General features: G+C 45.8%; 1 protein-coding gene across 3 annotated transcripts in view; it reads left to right on the forward strand.

Annotated features, from left to right (window-relative positions):
• AMOT (angiomotin) overlaps positions 1 to 13050 on the forward strand; it is a 174925-nt gene that overhangs the window by 140602 nt on the left and 21273 nt on the right. For all 3 annotated transcript variants that reach the window (XM_069211132.1, XM_069211150.1, XM_069211141.1), the window contains exons 10-11: positions 232 to 354; positions 12115 to 12350. In XM_069211132.1, the coding sequence (XP_069067233.1) occupies positions 232 to 354; positions 12115 to 12350 (359 nt within the window). The remainder of the gene's footprint in view (positions 1 to 231; positions 355 to 12114; positions 12351 to 13050) is intronic.

Raw genomic sequence — 13050 nt, forward strand, 5'->3', positions numbered from 1 at the left:
GGGCCGTTGAAATGAACAAGATGCAATGAAATGCTCCTGTAACAGTAGTTTGGCATCTTAAAGTTGTTCTAGATTGACAAGCTGGGGATTATGACCCATTCTGGTGATTGTGCTCAGTATCATTTACAGACTGTCCTCCTTCATTTGAGATATAACCAGACAAACAGCAAGTATATTGCCTTGAGTTTGTATATCTTTGCTTTTCTTACCTATGCTCTCTTTTGTCTCTAGGGACACCAATGTGATCAGCCATTCACCCAACAACAGCTATGATACGTCGCTAGAGGCTCGCATTCAGAAGGAAGAGGAGGAGATCTTGTCGGCCAATAGGAAATGTGTGGACATGGAGGGCCGGTAAGAAGGAGAGTAGTAAACGGTTCTCCAAATTTAAAGCATGCCTGCCCTTTTCTGCACTTCCTGTGGATACATGGTTAAGATCAAAGGGATATGTGGCAAGTGTGAGTCAGTGAAGTGCTTCCAAAAATACCAGCATATTGCCTCATGCTTCAGAGATGCCATTGCCAAACTATAGGAGACTTCCGATTGTCATCTCAATAACAATGAGGTGGGCGTGGTTTTTATAGTCTGGCATGGTTTGAGCATGTGTTGTTGTAGATCGCGTGCTGTTCACTTTTCTGCCATCTAGTGTTGGGTTTCTGATATTAAACTTTATTCCTTAAAAGTCTTTCTTTTGGTTGGAAGCATGCAATGAATTACTTGTGATCATGTCCCCAAAATTCAGTGCACCAAGATGCAGACAGCACCTTTGTTTCATTTTCCTGCCTTCGGGTTCAGAACTGTTTCTGGTGTGCCGTGTCGAGAAACTGAACACTGGAGCTATGGGAAACAGTAACTCAGTCCCAGAGCCACAGATGCTGCAGGACAACATTCAACTTCAAGTTGTTATCGAGGATTCTGGAAGCAGAATTGATGAGAGTGTATACTTGCTTGGCGGTCATAGTAAATGCTCTCTTTGAACTCTGTCCAGTTTGTAATACTTGATTCCTTTGGTTGGTCCTTCATAGGGTCTGTAATTTATTGAGGGGATGCAGTGAAGATGAGTATTCCGTGCGTAAGGCTTTTCAGTGCTGGAAGGCTGTTCTGTACCAGCAAGATACACAAGTAGGGGCATTACACATTAATGGAACCACTAGTATGACTCCCCTTAGGGGTGCCTATGGAGAAGAATTTGATGACTTCAATTTCGGTAATGTAAGGTAAGACCTATAGGTCATTCTAGATGTCAACATTGATGAGCAAAGCCAAACTTCAGGTCGTTATGAGGGCTCTGACTCAAGAGACCATGAATCTCTAGAGCCCCCTCACCAGTGCACACAGTCTAGTACAAGATTACATCCTCAAGTAAGTAAGACTCACTCCACACCAACTGACAAAATGACCAGGGACGTACCTCAAGAAGGTTGACCTTAAAAGGAGCCCGGACTTCATGAGAAGATCCTTAAAGGAAGGTCCAAACCCTAGCAAAAGTTGAACCCCTAAAAAAGTGATCGTCTTTGAAACCCAACCCCTCCAACATACCAATAAATATGAGTACCAGCCATTGACCGTAATTAAGTGTTTATTTACTATTCCAACTCCACGCCGGCTTTGATAGTAGGGAAGGTTATAAAGCGGACCGAGGCAAATATAAATGCACTTTTACTTTTTTGATGCACTCGCTCGAAACTACCTAAACAAACTACGGGGACAGGTGCTCCTAATGTGCTGGTCCTCACAAGGATATTGTTTGTCTGGAACGGACAGTGTTTACCCACGCTATGAAGACCAAACTGGTGCGCACACACACTCACACGTCTGTTAAGACCCAATGTCTGGTATCAGTGAGAAGAAATATAAGAAATGATTAAACATGTTCCTGAGGCTCTGTGAAAGTCACCTTCTAATGCCAACCTGTACTGAGCACTAGGCACAACACAAAGGCCGTTTATTTTGTTTGGAAGTCTAAAGCTTCCCTTAGGCATTTCCAAATGAATACAATAGCTATCTCGAAAAGTTGATGAAATACTTGAAAAAAGATACCATGAACAACCAAACCAATAGCAACTCACCAGTGTCCTTAGTGTTGCAGAGGACAGGCTCACAGGCCAAGTTCGAGTCCATAAGTCATTAGTCCCATCAGACATACTAAACTGATCGACAAACACAGATACTGCATAGAATTTCCACAATACCCCTACACAATCTAGATAAGAAGGGCAGAGGAAGCAAGATAATGTACCTCATGTATTGCGGGACATCACTATGTTGCTGCAGATGAGCAATCGAGGAAGTACCACCTGCTGAAAGGGAACAGAGGATGTATTCTATGTACTTTCGTATCCACCGGAAACCTCTCACTTGTGGCTTAGGGTTGAGACAACTTCTTGGAACATATGCTCCACAGATTAGGCAGCATACGTGCCAAGTAGGTTTCTCAACACCCAGCCGCATGTGACCATCATCACAGATGCATCGGTTACAGGTTTGGGAGGGTATGCACCAGGTAAAATGACAAGACAAGTGGTTTTGCAGAGTTGTTTTATTGTATATCTGCACTGGAGTTACAGGTGGTTCAGTTAGCACTACTAGCGTTCCAAAACAATTAAACAGTTCAACAAAGAGATATTAATCCTTACGGACAACATGACCAAAATTTATTTCATTTAAGAGCAAGGAAACATTCACTTGTGTAGGAAGTTGGCTCTGTATGTACTATTTCAAAGTAAGAAATAGCATGCACAGAGTCCAAGGGTTCCCCTTAGAGGTAAGATAGTGGCAAAAAGAGATAATTCTAATGCTCTATTTTGTGGTAGTGTGATCGAGCAGTAGGCTTATCAGAGGGTAGTGTTAAGCATTTGTTGTACATACACAGGCAATAAATGAGGAACACACACTCAAAGACAATTCCAGGCCAATAGGTTTTTATATAGAAATATATTTTCTTAGTTTATTTTAAGAACCACAGGTTCAAGATTTACAAACAATACTTTAAATGAAAGGTACTTCAATTAGGAACTTTGAATTAGCAAAATAGCATATACAGTTTTCACATAAATGACATATAGCTATTTTAAAACTAGACACACTGCAATTTTCAATAGTTCCTGGGGGAGGTAAGTGTTTGTTAGTTTTTGCAGGTAAGTAAACCACCCACGGGGTTCAAGTTTGGGTCCAAGGTAGCCCACTGTTGGGGGTTCAGGGCAACCCCAAAGTTACCACACCAGCAGCTCAGGGCCGGTCAGGTGCAGAGGTCAAAGTGGTGCCCAAAACGCATAGGCTTCAATGGAGAAGGGGGTGCCCCGGTTCCAGTCTGCCAGCAGGTAAGTACCCGCGTCTTCGGAGGGCAGACCAGGGGGGTTTTGTAGGGCACCGGGGGGGGGGGGGGGCACAAGTCAGCACAGAACGTACACCCTCAGTGGCACGGGGGCGGCCGGGTGCAGTGTGCAAACAAGCATCGGGTTCGCAATAGGATTCAATGGGAGACCAAGGGGTCTCTTCAGCGATGCAGGCAAGGGGGGGGGCTCCTCAGGGTAGCCACCACCTGGGCAAGGGAGAGGGCCACCTGGGGGTCGCTCCTGCACTGGAGGTCGGATCCTTCAGGTCCTGGGGGCTGTGGATGCAGAGTCTTTACCAGGCGTCGGGTCTTTGAAGCAGGCAGTCGAGGTCAGGGGGAGCCTCGGGATTCCCTCTGCAGGCGTCGCTGTGGGGGCTCAGGGGGGTCAACTCTGGCTGCTCACGGTCTCGTAGTCGCCGGGGAGTCCTCCCTGTGGTGTTTGTTCTCCACAAGTCGAGCCGGGGGCATCTGGTGCAGAGTGCAAAGTCTCACGCTTCCGGCGGGAAACATGTGTTGTTTCAAAGTTGCTTCTTTGTTGCAAAGTTGCAGTCTTTGGGGAACAGAGCCACTGTCCTCGGGAGTTCTTGGTCCTTCTAGATGCAGGGTAGTCCTCTGAGGCTTCAGAGGTTGCTGGACCCTGGGAACGTGTCGCTGGAGCAGTGTCTTTAGAAGTGGGGAGACAGGCCGGTGGAGCTGGGGCCAAAGCAGTTGGTGTCTCCGTCTTCTCTGCAGGTTTTTCAGTTCAGCAGTCCTCTTCTTCTTAGGTTGCAGGAATCTATCTTGCTGTGTTCTGGGAGCCCCTAAATACTCGATTTAGGGGTGTGTTTAGGTCTGGGGGTTAGTAGCCAATGGCTACTAGCCCTGAGGGTGGCTACACCCTCTTTGTGCCTCCTCCCTGAGGGGAGGGGGGCACATTCCTATCCCTATTGGGGGAATCCTCCATCTGCAAGATGGAGGATTTCTAAGTCAGTCACCTCAGCTCAGGACACCTTAGGGGCTGTCCTGACTGGCCAGTGACTCCTCCTTATTTTTCTCATTATCTCCTCCGGCCTTGCTGCCAAAAGTGGGGCCGTGGCAGGAGGGGGTGGGCAACTCCACTAGCTGGAGTGCCCTGGGGTGCTGTAACAAAGGGGGTGAGCCTTCGAGGCTCACCGCCAGGTGTTACAGTTCCTGCAGGGGGAGGTGAGAAGCACCTCCACCCAGTACAGGCTTTGTTACTAGCCACAGAGTGACAAAGGCACTCTCCCCATGTGGCCAGCAACATGTCTGGTGTGTGGCAGGCTGCTAAAACTAGTCAGCCTACACGGGTAGTCGGTTAAGGTTTCAGGGGGCACCTCTAAGGTGCCCTCTGGGGTGTATGTTACAATAAAATGTACACTGGCATCAGTGTGCATTTATTGTGCTGAGAAGTTTGCTACCAAACTTCACAGTTTTCAGTGTAGCCATTATGGTGCTGTGGAGTTCATGCATGACAGACTCCCAGACCATGTACTCTTATGGCTACCCTGCACTTACAATGTCTAAGTTTTGGCTTAGACACTGTAGGGGCATAGTGCTCATGCACTTATGCCCTCACCTATGGTAGTGCACCCTGCCTTAGGGCTGTAAGGCCTGCTAGAGGGGTGACTTATCTATACCTATAGGCAGTGTGAGGTTGGCATGGCACCCTGAGGGGAGTGCCATGTCGACTTAGTCATTTTATCCCCACTAGCACACACAAGCTGGCAAGCAGTGTGTCTGTGCTGAGTGCGGGGTCTCCACTGAGGGGTGGCATAAGACATGCTGCAGCCCTTAGAGACCGTCCCTGGCATCAGGGCCCTTGGTACCAGGGGTACCAGTTACAAGGGACTTACCTGGATGCCAGGGTGTGCCAATTGTGGAAACAAAGGTACAGGTTAGGGAAAGAACACTGGTGCTGGGGCCTGGTTAGCAGGCCTCAGCACACTTTCAAATCATAACTTGGCATCAGCAAAGGCAAAAAGTCAGGGGGTAACCATGCCAAGGACGCATTTCCTTACAACTTACCTCTGCTGTTGATAATGACACAATCAATTTGGCATGAGCTTCAGTACCATTGAAATCCTTCATTGGCTACCAAGGATGGAGGATGACTTCACAGACCTCCTGAGCAGAAATCGCCAGAAGATTCAAGAATGGGAGATCAACACTTTTTGAAACACGGCTTCAAAAATGGCAGACCCCAGACTTCGATTTGTTTCCTTCATATGCCAGCAAAAATTTACCAAGTCATTGAGAAATTTCTGGAATAAATTGGTCAGGGATTGTAAGGAAATGCCTCCTTGGCATGGTTACCCCCCGACGTTTTGCCTTTGCGGATGCCAAGTTATGATTTGAAAGTGTGCTGAGGCCTGCTAACCAGGCCCCAGCACCAGTGTTATTTCACTAAAACTGTACCTTTTGTCTCCACAATTGGCACACCCTGGCATCCAGGTAAGTCCCTTGTAACTGGTACCCCTGGTAACAAGGGCCCTGATGCCAGGGAAGGTCTTTAAGGGCTGCAGCATGTCTTATGCCACCCTGGGGACCCCTCACTCAGCACAGACGCACTGCTTGCCAGCTTGTGTGTGCTGGTGGGCAGAAAATGACTAAGTCGACATGGCACTCCCCTCAGGGTGCCATGCCAATCTCACACTGCCCATGGCATAGATAAGTCACCCCTCTACAGCCCTAAGGCAGGGTGCACCATACCATAGGTGAGGGCATAGGTGCATGAGCACTATGCTCCTACAGTGTCTAAACAAAACCTTAGACATTGTAAGTGCAGGGTAGCCATAAGAGTATATGGTCTGGGAGTCTGTCATACACGAACTCCACAGCACCATAATGGCTACACTGAAAACTGGGAAGTTTGGTATCAAACTTCTCAGCACAATAAATGCACACTGATGCCAGTGTACATTTTATTGTGAAATACACCCCAGAGGGCATCTTAGAGATACCCCCTGAAAACATACCCGACTTCCAGTGTCGGCTGACTAGTTTTACCAGCCTGTCACACACCAGACATGTTGCTGGCCACATGGGGAGAGTGCCTTTGTCACTCTGTGGCCAGGAACAAAGCCTGTACTGGGTGGAGGTGCTTCTCACCTCCCCCTGCAGGAACTGTAACACCTGGCGGTGAGCCTCAAAGGCTCACCCCCTTTGTTACAGCGCCACAGGGCATTCCAGCTAGTGGAGATGCCCGCCCCCTCTGGCCACGGCCCCACTTTTGGCGGCAAGGCCGGAGGAGATAATGAGAAAAACAAGGAGGAGTCACTGGCCAGTCAGGACAACCCCTAAGGTGTCTTGAGCTGAGGTGACTCTGACTTTTAGAAATCCTCCATCTTGCAGATGGAGGATTCCCCCAATAGGATTAGGGATGTGACACCCTCCCCACCGGGAGGAGGCACAAAGAGGGTGTAGCCACCCTCAGGGCTAGTAGCCATTGGCTACTAACCCCCCAGACCTAAACAGACCCCTAAATTGAGTATTTAGGGGCCCCCAGAACCTAGGAAAATAGATTCCTGCAACCTAAGACGAAGAAGGACTGCTGACGTGAAGCCCTGCAGAGAAGACGGAGACATCAACTGCTTTGGCCCCAGCCCTACCGGCCTGTCTCCCCACTTCGAGAAAAACTGCAACAGCGACGCGCTCCCCAGGGTCCAGCGACCTCTGAAGCCTCAGAGGACTACCCTGCATCTAAAAGGACCAAGAACTCCCGAGGACAGCGGCTGTGTTCCAAAGAAGCTACAACTTTGCAATAAAGAAACAACTTTAAAAGGACTCCACGTTTCCCGCCGGAAGCGTGAGACTTTCCACTCTGCACCCGGTGCCCCCGGCTCGACCTGCGGAGAAACAACACTACAGGGAGGACTCCCCGGTGACTGCGACCCTGTGAGTAGCCAGAGTTGACCCCCCTCGTCCCCCCCAGCGACGCCTACAGAGGGAATCCAGAGGCTCCCCCTGACCGCGACTGCCTGTTTCCAAGAACCCGACCTCTGGTAAAGACACTGCACCCGCAGCCCCCAGGACCTGAAGGATCCGACCTCCAGTGCAGAAGTGACCCCCAGATGGCCCTCTCCATTGTCCAGGTGGTGGCTACCGCGAGGAGCCCCCCCCCCCCCCCCCCCCCCCCCCCCCCTTGCCTGCCTGCTTCTCTGAAGAGACCCCTGGTTCTCCCATTGAAACCTATTGCGAACCCGACGTCTGTTTGCACACTGCACCCGGCCGCCCCCGTGCCGCTGAGGGTGTACTTTCTGTGCTGACTTGTGTCCCCCCCGGTGCCCTACAAAACCCCCCTGGTCTGCCCTCCGAAGTCGCGGGTACTTACCTGCTGGCAGACTGGAACCGGGGCACCCCCTACTCCATTGAAGCCTATGTGTTTTGGGCACCACTTTGACCTCCACACCTGACCGGCCCTGAGCTGCTGGTGTGGTAGCTTTGGGGTTGCCCTTAACCCCCAATGGCGGGCTACGTTGGACCCAACTTTGAACCCTGTAGGTGGTTTACTTACCTGCAAAACTAACAAATACTTACCTCCCCCAGGAACTGTTGACATTTGCACTGTCTAGTTTTAAAATAGCTTATTGCCATTTTTGCCAAAACTGTACATGCTATTTTGCTGATTCAAAGTTCCTATGATACCTGAGTGAAGTACCTTTCATTTAAAGTATTGATTGTAAATCTTGAACCTGTGGTTCTTAAAATAAACTAAGAAAATATATTTTTCTATATAAAAACCTATTGGTCTGGAATTGTCTTTGAGTGTGTGTTCCTCATTTATTGCCTTTGTGTGTACAACAAATGCTTAACACTGCCCTCTGATAAGCCTACTGCTCGACCACACTACCACAAAATAGAGCATTCGAATTATCTCTTTTTGCCACTATCTTACCTCTAAGGTGAACCCTTGGACTCTGTGCATGCTATTTCTTACTTTGAAATAGTACATACAGAGCCAACATCCTACAGGGATGTCTGCATGTGCTGCCTTCCCTTTCAGTGTTAACATATGCAGTTCACAAAAGGCACCAAGACCAAATGGTGTTGGTCCTCATTGCTCCAACGTAGGCATGGCAACCATGGTTGGCCCTGCTGCTGGAAATGAGCATCCTTCCGTTTCACAGACTTCTACAGCAGCCATGCTACAGGTCAGCAAAAGGTTCACTTTCCACATCCAAAATCTCATATTTTAGTGAACTGTCCCCTGAAATCTGAGAACTTGACTTCTTACAGCTTCCAGAACATTGTATCTTCATTCTCAAGGCAAGAGCAATGACATACTACCAGGGTCTGCTAAGGAGCTAATTGGAGATTTTAGTGCATTGCGGTAAAACACTCACTCAAGACCTACATAAAGTATCGGTCCAGCACGTTGTATATTATCTTCCATCACTACAAAAGTCTGTCTTAGTTTACATATCCCCAAAAATACAGTTAGTGGCAATGGTAGCTTACCTAATAAAACAGATACTTCAAATTTCTGTTTATGATTCCAGTGATAAATACAGGCCTTTGTGGAAGGGTTGAAGATTATTCCACCAAGTATCTTCCAAGCACTCTCGTGGGATTAGAAAATAACGTTAAATAGAAAAAAATATTCACCATTTGCAATACTGAAATGGGCTTTCCGCAGTACATCATTCGGAAGTTGGTGTGCTAGTGGCAACCCCGTTTTTACCCCATTTTACCAGTGAACTGCATCCTTTTTGAGGAACCATATTTGCTGGTGCAAGAAAGACAGGATCGTACCACCTACTCACCTACACTTCCTACCAAAAGGATCCTCCCCATTCCACATTAATCATCCTATTGGGTTGCTACATATTTTAACCAATCCACAAGCTCTAGCAGAGAGATATACATGCTTGATATTTGACAAGCTCCTATGTGCTCTGTTAATCACCCTCATCCCGTTTGCAAGACAAAATGGGTATTTATTGCCTTCAGACCACTACGTTCATGAACCACTTATCAAAGACTGGACTTACTTGTTTTATTGTTAGATGCATGTAAATCTATAATTCTAGAATAAAACACCTGTTTCAAGGTATTCCATAATGGGGCTCATTTGTTTAAAAAAAAAAGCAACCACAATGGCTTTTTTCTGTAACTTGTCATTGGCTGACACCTGCAAAGTAACAGGATGGACATCATTTCATACATTCATAAAATACTACTGTGTTGATATTGAAGCCAGACAAGAACCGCAAGTTGGACAAACATTCCTTAAAACACCTTTTCATAATTCCGCTGCTTTCTGCGAGCTGACGTTTTAAAGCAGGCAAAGTAATCTACGACGACACATGCTGGTAACAGAAAAGGTTACTCTGCATTTAGGCGTAGCGTTGTAGATTCATATGTGACTAGATGCTGTATTCAGTAATTCAGTCTTGCATAGTAAACGTATTCAAGCACGGGGTGACATGCAAAGTCTAAAGTGAACACTGTGGTCTGGTGCATTGTGGCTTTTGGTTTCATGATCATAACGCATTCCTTGCTCGCTTGAACCCGAAAAAGAAGACCTCAAAGAAAATCAGCATGTACTATTCTAAGCCCAGCACTAGAGGAAAGAATATTGTATAGTGTGTGAATCCATATCACTCAAATTGGCAGATAGGGTCTGATTTAGAGTTTGGCAGATGGAATTACTACATCAGAAACGGGTCAGATATCCCATCCGCCATATTACGATTCCATTTTATCCTATGGTTATCATAATACAGCAGCGTTGGGGATATCCATTTGTCACGTTTGTGACAGAGTAACCCGTCCTCCAAACTCTAAATCATGCCCATAGTCTTTTGAACCTTATTCGATCATTGCAGAGCTGTTTGTAGTCCCTGTGTTTCTTGAACATGAACTTCCACTTCAGTTGAAAGAGAATGCTTTAAATTAGTCTTTCACATGAAGTCGCGACTTGCAGGTTCTTAATGGAATGGTCAGTCTGACTCGTACCTGATACTTTTTTCAGTACAAGGTTCAGATAAGCTCTTTGACAAATAAATGGCCCCTACACGTGCTCAAAAAATACTTGCAATTCTCTTTTTGATGTGAAGGTTTGCTACCTTGCTTGATTAGCAGTCTGAGATCTAAGAACAAATAAAAATATAAAGGTTGCAAAAGTTAATCCAGTGTGTGCCATCTTTCCACTCATCCTTTACTAATAATATTAAGGCCTAGGAGAATCCAATGATTGTGGCTTCTTCTTGTTCCTAACGTGGGTCTTTTAACAAATAACTTTTTTTAGGGTAGTATTTATGCTGCATGTTTAATGTTGATCACAATAAATGCTTCTGACCAGGCACTGAAATGAAACAACACATTACATTCAGTCTTGTGTTCTAAAGATCCTTTTGTTGATTTAACGAATCACAATCACATTTTTCATGGAATTGTTGGTTCACCAGAGTGCATTCGCTAAGTGATACGGTGACACTGGGGTGCTTGACACACCCAAGGTTTGTGGTGTAGTGCGTACAGACAGGGAAACTGTTTCTTTTAGGCTCTTCATTCTGCGTCATCAAAGACGATGACGGGAAGTCTACCATCCCAATGATTCCACAGTCTATTCTGTGGTACCAGGATTTTGAGGTGCCAGTAATTATGTGGTGACTACAGGTAGAGCCCGAAACTTTTCACCAGAACGGATGCTTATTCCGTTCTGGTGTGTGTGAATCCCACAACTGCACAAGTATTAACACGGGTGCAGCTTAGAGATACCTATTTAAGAAAAAAAAATCCTACAAATTCCAGTTCTAAAAGCTGTAACTAAAATGATTGATGAATGCCTACATGAGTCGTGATCCAGCAGTTTCCCAGTGCCCTATTCCTCTGCTAGGTTTACTGTTGCATATATCCACTGGTCATGCCATCGAACATGCATGGCTGTTTTACTTTCAGGGTAATTGGAAAGTTACCCAGTTTTTCTTCAGCTAGTGTTTACAAATAAAGAACGACTGTGACCGAAACTCAAAACTTTGCCTAACTGTCGTCCCTCAAGTCCCTGTCTCATATCCAAAGCAAATGCTTTTTGTGATTCAGGGCCCACCTTTTTTCATCCACCATCCACCTTTTTTTCCCTTAATTGCTTTCCATTGTGCTCTGTAACAATGCTTTTCTGCTGGAATTTCAAAGAACGGTCAAGCTCTAGTCTCTGAACTGCTCACACTCACATCCTTATCCTATTAAGGCAAGCCGAGTGTCACTGTTTCCAACATCGGATGCATCTCCGTTTGCGGGAGTTCATCTTTTAAGGAAAGGATTTTGCATATTTTGGAAAAGTCATTGTTTTGGTTGTGCCAGAAAAGCAGGTCACTTTGCCCAGTGCTTGTATTTATCTGTAGGCCGGGGGTGGGGGGGCGGATGGTGCTGGCACGGTCCCTGACCTTGGGGAAAATGGAACTTCAATGTGGCTAATTAATAGGCACTTTAATGAAAATAGGACCATGCTGGACAGATGTTGCAATGCATTCCAACATGCTTGTTCTTGCGCTTTAACTTTAAAAAAAAATATATATATTCAAAAATTCTGTCTTGTCATAAAAACTATCTTTATTGCATAATGTACCTATCAGAAAAAGCCCAGTTAATCATTTGCTCATCCTTTGTTTTCAAATAAGTATTATCTATTGAGTACTCTAGTTTGACTCGGCAAGTGTGCATGCTCCGGAAGCCTCTGATGCAGTTCCTTCATTTGTAGAAATGGATAACAAATAGTCCATAAAAGTTGCACAGTGAGTACCAAGAAACTCAAAACGTCTTTCTTTTCTGTCCCTTAGGATAAAGAACCTGCATGCGCAGATCATCGAGAAGGATGCCATGATAAAGGTTCTCCAACAGCGTTCGCGGAAGGACACCACAAGCAAGACAGAGCAGCCCTCGACTATGAGACCGTCCAAGTCTCTCATGTCCATCTCCAACGCGGGATCTGGGCTGCTGTCCCACTCCTCCACGCTCAGCAGCACACCCATCATGGAAGACAAGCGAGAGGACAAGAGTTGGAAAGGAAGCTTAAGTATGCACTGTGATGTTCATTGTACATTTTGCTTGGTGTTTGTCTATGTGCACGAGTGGCTAACAGTTTGTGATTTTTTTAAATCTCTTCTTATTTTCAGACTTACAAATTGGGGCCATTTATGATAGTTCTGGGGTGGTAATGCCTTTAAAAAAAAAAAAAAAAAGATGGTAGCCGGGACTCCTGCACACACACACAGGTCGGTGCTATGAGCAGAACAAGGCTCCTCCCCCGCTAGGGTCTCTGCAGCACTTAGTCAATTTGCCGCTACCACCAGCCAAATGTACAGCACAGCAGATAAAACAGATAAAGAATAGCGATACACCCTCGAAAACCACCAATGCTTAAAAGAACAGACAGTAAAATTATATGTGAAGAAACGTAGCTAACCTTAGAAATGAAAACATCCATATTATGTTTAAGGGAATGTTACCTCCAAATGCCAAAATAATATTAGCTGTTAATTAAGAAAGGAATGATTCAGTATTACTTATCACTTGTACATTTGATTTTCCTACAAAGTTGATTATTTCTTGGATGCTGTAGAAGACAAGAGTTTTAACAAGTATTATTGGTATAGGTAAATTCGTCATCCATCAGTACTTGACTGTGAACTAATTCAGACATCTTGTGTGAAGTACAATTATTTGCAGATGCATATGAGAAAGTACAAGTATGTTGCAGAAAAATGTCTATTTTC

The sequence above is a fragment of the Pleurodeles waltl genome, chromosome 2_1, assembly GCF_031143425.1.
Source record: "Pleurodeles waltl isolate 20211129_DDA chromosome 2_1, aPleWal1.hap1.20221129, whole genome shotgun sequence".
Lineage (NCBI taxonomy): Eukaryota > Metazoa > Chordata > Amphibia > Caudata > Salamandridae > Pleurodeles > Pleurodeles waltl.